Source organism: Trifolium pratense, linkage group LG7 (assembly GCF_020283565.1).
Source record: "Trifolium pratense cultivar HEN17-A07 linkage group LG7, ARS_RC_1.1, whole genome shotgun sequence".
Lineage (NCBI taxonomy): Eukaryota > Viridiplantae > Streptophyta > Magnoliopsida > Fabales > Fabaceae > Trifolium > Trifolium pratense.
The window spans coordinates 20,196,718-20,204,759 of record NC_060065.1 but is presented as its reverse complement, the minus strand read 5'-3'; the positions used below and the strand labels follow the sequence as shown (position 1 = coordinate 20,204,759).

At 30.0% G+C, this 8,042-nt stretch overlaps 1 protein-coding gene across 1 annotated transcript; it reads left to right on the top strand.

Moving 5' to 3' along the window:
* On the top strand, positions 1-4,484 carry LOC123898441 (cytochrome P450 704C1-like). Its single transcript, XM_045949386.1, has 5 exons — positions 1-529; positions 1,002-1,289; positions 1,811-2,152; positions 3,229-3,429; positions 4,163-4,484. The coding sequence occupies exons 1-5, from the start codon at positions 2-4 to the stop codon at positions 4,352-4,354; spliced, it is 1,551 nt and encodes a 516-aa protein (XP_045805342.1). The 5' UTR covers position 1; the 3' UTR covers positions 4,355-4,484.
* Positions 4,485-8,042: the final 3,558 nt, after the last annotated feature.

Genomic DNA, 8,042 nt, shown 5'->3' with positions numbered 1-8,042 from the left:
GATGTTGAACATGTTGTTCTTAATCATGTTTTATTTCACCTCGATTTTATTTCTATGTTTTTTCCTTTTTTTCTCAATTCTAACACTCACAACATTCATAGGACAATCCATAGGAAACCCAAAATATCCACCAGTAAAAGGAACAATCTTTAACCAAATAATCAACTTCAAAACACTCTTTCATTACCTAACAAAAATATCTCAAACCAATCCAACTTTTAGGCTTCTTGCGCCTAAAAAAAGCAAGATTTACACATGTGACACAAGAAATGTTGAGCACATACTCAAAACACAATTCCATAAATATTCCAAAGGGAAGTTTAACCATGATACTATTTTTGATCTTTTTGGTGATGGGATTTTTGCTGTTGATGATGATAAATGGAGACATCAAAGGAAGCTTGCTAGTGTTGAGTTTTCTACTAGAGTTCTTAGAGATTTTAGTTGCAATGTTTTTAGAAGGAATGCTGATAAGTTGGTTAGAGTTGTTTTGGGGTTTTCTAATGCTGGATTGGTCTTTGATATACAAGTAAGTTTGTCTAATCAATTTAATGGTGGCTTATATACTTGCTAATTAGAATTTGTTTACATTTAAAAATATTCCAAGTTGAACTAAGACATTACGCTCAAGGGGTTAATGAGATTCCTCTAGGACAAACAAAGTAGAAGACATGGGTATTTTAATGAATTCGTAGGGTGTTCCGCTACCTAAGTAGCGGATATGGGTATTTTTTTAAATTCGTAGGGTGCACGAGAAAATTAGTAGAATGACAAAAAAAAAATCACATGAATTATGAGATTTAGACTACTTTTGGACTTTTCTAACCCAACCTAAAAAAAAAGTTGAAAAAGTTCAAATCTTATGTATGGACTACTTTGATCATATTTGACCCAATTTCAAGATATGGGGTGCTCAAATAACAACATATGCCTAGGAATGAACATCTATGAAATAAAGTAGGAAAGCCAAAAATTACTATAATTTTAATTTATTTTTGTAGGATATATTAATGAAATGCACTTTGGACTCCATATTCAAAGTTGGGTTTGGAGTGGAGTTGCATTGTTTGGAGAGATCAAGCAAAGAGGCAAATGTTTTCATGGAAGCTTTTAATGATTCAAATGCTTTTGTATTCAAACGCTATTTGGACCCCTTTTGGAAATTGAAAAGGGTTCTTAATTTTGGATCAGAGGCTTCCCTTAAGAAGAACATAGAAACAATTGATGATTTTGTGCACAGTCTAATCGAGACCAAAAGGAATCTTCTATCCTTGCAAAAGGATAATTTTGTAAGTTCAACAACTTCCATCATGTGTGATTTATATGGATTCTATATATTCAATGTTTAGGTACATGTCACATTTGTACGACATCTAAACGATACACATAAGACATCTCAGAAACATCCGATTTTGGCCTACTAACTTTCACAAACATCTGATTTTGGCCTCCTAACTTTCATAATAGAACTTTTGTTCCACTGATTTTGACCAAGTTAATGCACATGTCGCCATGTCTTGCCACACATGCTGACTTGACATATTAGTCACTGTCCATGCAGCAAAACATGCATACGTGACATATGAGTCAATGTCAACGTGTGTGTTGACTTGATCAAAATCAGTGGGGGTCGGCCACTTATAAAATGGCTTAAAGTTAAGGGGCCAAAAATGTTATTATAAAAGCTAGGAAGTCAAAATCGCAAGTTTGTAAAATTTAGGGGGGCGAAAATATAATTTAAACAAATTTATTTATGCATTGCCCAATCTCTTGGTAACAAAAATGTTTGTGGTGGTTAATTTCTTACCAGAGTGATAAAGAGGACATACTTTCAAGGTTTTTGCTAGAAAGTGAAAAGGACCCTTCAAATATGACTGATAAATATTTGAGAGATATAATTCTAAACGTTATGATTGCTGGAAAAGACACAAGTGCCAACACTTTGTCATGGTTCTTCTACATGCTTTGCAAGAACCCTCTTATACAAGAAAAAGTGGCACAAGAAGTGATAAATATTACTTCTACTATGCAAGAAAGTCAAGTCAATTTAGATGAATTTGTGACCAATATTACTGATGCTACCCTTGATAAAATGCATTACCTTCATGCTGCATTAACAGAGACATTGAGGCTATATCCTGCTGTTCCAATGGTGAGTTCTAAAAATCTAATTGAAAAAACCATCAATTTCTATGAAACACGGTCACAAACACGGACATGACACTGACATGTTGACACTAATAATATTTTGAGAAAATGACATAATTCAATGCAATCATGTGTTAGTTTTGTGTTGGTGTGTCAGACACCAACACATTACACGTGTTAAACACTGGAACACGCTAAATCCGAAAAGTGTCCATACATCATAGAAAAATTTCGTAGTCCAATTAAGTCCAAAGCATTTTGAATATAGAAGTACATGAATTTAGAGCTCTTGACTTCTTTTTTATCATAATTATTTATGTATTTACATAAACTAGTCCTATTAAAATTATTATGTCCATTGAGATGGATCAAGTCAACCCTGCAATTATCGCAATTTATTTATTTTTTGACGAAGCAATATTTGCAATTAAAACTGTCTTTTTTTTAATCGAATCACTAATTTAGTCCTTCAAAATGCAGGTGTCACATAATTTATTTTTCAAAATTAATAAAATTTTAAAATGATATTTGAAATTGCAATTTTTTTATTATATTACAGTTTTTTTAAGGAATAAAATGACTGACCAAAAGAAAAATTAATACAATAAAATATTTTCTAATATATACTACCTCCGTCTCTAATTATAAGACTTTGTTCGACAAAAATGTACTATTCATTTACCTTGTTTTGACCGTATTTTTTCAATAATATATAAATGTAAATATTAGCATATAAGATCTTGTTCAATTTGTTTTGATGAGTATTTTTAAAAATTAAATTTTTATAATTTTTACTAATAGACAATTAAAGATATTAGTGATCAAAATTGTGATCAAACAGAGTCTTATAATTAGGGATAGAGGTATTACTTCATATTAGAATTTCATTAATTTATAGATTAAATTGTTCACGTTTACAATACAAAGAACTAAATTAGTGATTCACTCAATATAAAAATTAGGCTTAAATGCAGTTTTACCTCCCCTATTTTGAATAAAAATCAGAATTTTATCCCCTATTTTAAAATCCGAAATTTTATATATCCCCTATTTTATTTTATTTTTTTGTTGTGATACAAGAATGGTAGGACAGCAGAAGAACATGACATCCTTCCTGATGGCTACATAGTAAATAAGGGAGAAACAGTGTACTACTTGTCCTATGCTATGGGCAGAATGCCTTACATTTGGGGGGATGATGCTGAAGAATTTATACCTGAAAGATGGCTCAAAGATGGAATCTTTCAACCTGAATCTTCATTCAAATTCATAGCTTTTCATGTAAGTGTCACTATTCTTTCAACCTAAGATTAATTCTTATAATTTGAGTAAATATATATGATCTATTTTTCCTTGAAATTGTAGATATGTATCAATCTAGTTATCCACCTTGCCAATATTTCAAAATTATATTTGAATTATAAAATGTTATAAAGGTTTGGGCCTATTTGGATAAACAACCCATATGTTATCAATTAGAATTTGGAAGGCCTATACTCAACTATAAAAGTTAGCTTAAGAGTTGAGGTTTGCACTACACTTATAAAGACTATCTATGTCATATCTCTAGCCCATGTGGGACTTCTAACATTATCTATATTGGAGAACTTATGAAAACAAGTTGAAATAATTTTATAAAATTCTCATAAGTTGTTTTCATAAGCTATATTGGAGAAATTATAAAAATAAGCTGAAATAATCTTACTAAATTGTCATAAGCTATTTTCGGAAGTTCTTTCAAAGAGTCACAACACTTATATCAATAAATAATGTTAAATAAGTCAATCCAAACAGTCCACTTGTCTCTTTATCTCAATATTTTGTTTTGTCAAATATATCTATGAATACCAATAAATGAACGAATTTAATTAAAATTTTACAATTTTGAGAACCATTTTAAAATACCGATAATATAAAGAATTAAATTAATACAATTTTACAATTTCAAAGACTAATTTCTAATTATTCTTTTACCACTTCTTGAGTGAGATTTAAATATTTGACATATTTGCAGGCTGGTCCACGTATCTGCTTAGGAAAGGATTTTGCATATAGGCAGATGAAAATAGTATCAATGGCACTTATTCGATTCTTTCGGTTTAAATTGGCAAATGAAACAAATGATGTGACATATAGAACTATGTTCACTCTTCACATTGACAAAGGCCTCCCTCTATATGCAGTTCCAAGGTGTGATGTATCTTGAATATTGAAAGTGGTGTATTTGGAAGTGCTTGGCATTTCTGAAATTTTGTTTTTGTGGATCACTATTATTTTGCTTCTTAATTGATGATGTAATATATTTTTGAGATCAATAGAGATTTTTAGTTGGTTCAGTAGTGATTGACACTAAACTTGATAGGGAGGACCACAATTCGATCTCCTACAACTGCAACCGGGAGGGAATTGAAATTACTTGATGCTAAAATTGACCCCCTAAACCAGATTAAACTAATGATAAATGTAAAAAAAAAAAAAAAATAGAGATTTTTTATCCGAGTTTTTAGACTTCTATATATTTCACAACGTTTAAAATTTTCCACCCTTCGTGGACAAAAAAAAAACATTTCCACCCTTTATCATTCAATATTTCAATGTTGAGTTCTTTTTGTTGTTGATATGACAATATCATTCATGACGTGACAAGCTTATTTTTTGGCGTGGCAAATCATGTTCGATGTTCTAAATTCGATGAGGTAGTGTGAGGGGGAAAGGAAAAAGCTTTTGCTTAAAGGTGAAAAACTTTTTGGAAAAATCAGAGTATATACTCCAAAGTTTTTTTTAGATATTCACATAATATTATTGTTATATCTTTTAGGTTAAAGTAAAATCATCATTTTCTCTTATTTATCATTTTTGGTATTATGTGTTAATGATCAAATAACATAGTTATTGTGAGGTTTCCTATGAACTTAACTCGGTTGGTAGGGAAATTGATACACTCACAAGAACACGTAATAAAAAGAGTACTCATAGAGACTATAATGAGTAACATGTACTCCTAAGATCATAGATTTTATCTATAACACAAGTTTTAAAACCATTTTCCAAACATACATTTGTCATGTGAAATCCTTCTTTTTAAAAGCAAACTATAGGTTGTAAAAGTCTCTCCTCCACCGTCACCATTCTCACAACGGTCGTCAATTGCTCTAGGTAACCATACATTCAACCACCCGCACACCCCCAAACGCACGGTTTGCGCAATACGCCCTCATAGATGATAGAAGATCGACGTACTGACTTCGCCTATCAGTTCTTCACCAATACCTTGGAATATTCAACAAGAACATCTACCTTCTATGATAGTAATCACAATCAACAACAATACATAGGAAAATGATCACAAACCTACACTATAAACTACTAACACCTTGACATGGCCACACTATGAATATAAACAACAACAAGAACATACAAAAAAGAACAAACAAAAAATAAACAAAAGACTTTTATTTGATAATATGTACTATTACAAACTTGGCATGATGATTTTACAAAGCCAAATGAGGGCTATATATAGCCACTAAGTCACCAAAAAACGTACATAAGATCAACATAACTACTCATTGCTGCCATAAAAATTGAAATATAAAGATCAAAAACTGACAAATGTTGAGTGCAGGGCAGCCGTGGCAATATTTTTAGACACTAGGATTGCATTTTCTGGCTCTGTCACGGCAGTGTGAGGGCTTGGTCTTAAGTATCTTGATCTTTGGTTTTCCACTTAAATTAAAATGTAACGGCAAGGCAAGGAATGCCTTAATGCACAAAATAAACATCATCAACTTCATTTTCCACATTTTATATTAAGGGACCGGGGTTCGAATTCCGGACACCCCACTTATCCACCTTAAAAGTGAAATTTTAAGCTACTAGACTATCTAAAAAAATAGTTATTGTGAGATAGAGAGTCATCAATCTTTTTTAATATTCAAAAAGCAATTTTATAATATTCATATATAAAATCTAGGCATTCATTAGAGAATTAACTTTTCTTAATATGTGAAAATAACAAAATAAATTTTACTCTTTCTGACGTTAAATATGATAATAGAGTTGATAAAAAGGTGTACTTAAATATAAGTTATTTTTTAAATTTTGTTGTTTTTGGTCAAGTAGTTTATTGCTTAGAAATTTTACCCCTAAGATGGATAAGTGGGATAGCTGAAGTTTGAACCCTGACCCCCCTGCATACTAAATGCAATGTCTCTACCAACTGAACTAAGTTCACGAAACTATTTTTTAAATTATTAGATACATTTATTAGTTTTTCTTTCAAATAAATCTCTAATTAACATCACTAAGTGTTCTGATAAACAATGAAGAAAGACCAATTAGGCACATCATAGATAAAAAATATACACATTAACTATATTATAAATTTTCTTAATAAAAGTGAAGTATACTTTATATTTTATTTTTGATCAAGTAATTTAATAGTTAGAAATTTTACCCTTAAAATAAATAAGTGGAGTGTCTAATATATTTGAACCTCCGCCTTTACGCATATAATTCAATAATTATATTTTGGGAAAATAATTAAAAAGGGGAAAAGGTACGTCTCCATGAACATTGATAAGTTAGTAGGAACATTGCATGTTATATATGTATGACCGATGTTCGAACCTCGGTATTCACGGTTGTTATTGATTTTAAAAGGTAAAATTTTAGCCATTAAAATATAAAAAGAAAAAGGTAGGCAGAATGACACACTCATTTATTAATGAGAAATGTTACGTTGACAACCATTTTAGAACAATCTAATGGACAATCCCTCTTACAACTTCATTTTAGTTTTTTTTAATAATTTTGCTTGTTCATTGGTTGTAAAAAATATTATTCAAATAACACACCTCTTAATTAATGTAACCCTGTGAATCGAATGATTGTTTGGCTGGTCTATGATTTGCATTTTGGTAGTTAGTATTATCACATCACTTATCACTTATACTGTTAATGTTATACAATGTGTTGGTCTCCATATTCATTCACCGTCACTATTTTCCTAATAAACCACTAAATTTATTTTTGGGTGAAATGAGTAGCTCAACTAATTAAACTAATTGAATTAAAGGTTAAGAAGCATGAAATTCAAGATTCAAGTTCCGGTAAAGGAGAAGATTGCTTATAAAAAAAAAAAAATTTCTTTTACGTCTCTTAATTTTTTTTTTTAACTATGCCTCTTTTAATATTAAATTAGTATCCGTCAAATGTTTTTTAATTTGGTTTCTCCATGAATATATTTTTTACTTAGTGTCAAATAATTCTAGATGTTAATCTCCTTTTTATCAAAATAGACTTAAAGTTTCGTTTGCCCTTGCTTATTTTCGACTTTTTTTTCTTCTTTTTAAAAGTAGTAAAAAATTGTGTTTGACCCAACTTCTCCTTATTTTCTACTTCGGCTCTGTTTGGATTGATGTTATAGAATGGAACAAAACAGAATGAAACATAATAGAAAGGAGTGGAACGGAATGAAACAAAAATTTCGTTCCATTAATGTTTGGATATTTAGTGATAGAATGAGAAAAATTACCACTCCATCGTTTGGAAAGTGAGCGGAATGAAAAAGTTATAATATTTTTATTTCAATTTTACCTTTATTTAAAAACATTAAACTATAACTAATTAAATGATTGAATTCAACCGATTAATGAATTACTCTAATAACCAAAAGGTTAAACACGAAAAAACACTAAATCATAAATCTATATATAAATTTTTGTGTTAATTTATAAGTTTTTAATAGCTAAAATTGTATCCTCATAAACTGTTGTTTATAAAGTACCTTAATAAGTTAGTTTGTATAAGTTATTTTACATAAATTAAAAAAAAAAACATTCCAAACTTATTTATTAGACAATATCAATCCAAACTGTGGCAATATCAAATTT

Coding starts and splice junctions, on each gene's coding strand:
- LOC123898441 (XM_045949386.1), top strand. CDS start 2: ATGTTGAACATGTTGTTCTTAATCATGTTTTATTTCACCTCGATTTTA. Junction 530..1,001: donor GATTGGTCTTTGATATACAA/GTAAGTTTGTCT, acceptor TTATTTTTGTAG/GATATATTAATGAAATGCAC. Junction 3,430..4,162: donor TCAAATTCATAGCTTTTCAT/GTAAGTGTCACT, acceptor ACATATTTGCAG/GCTGGTCCACGTATCTGCTT.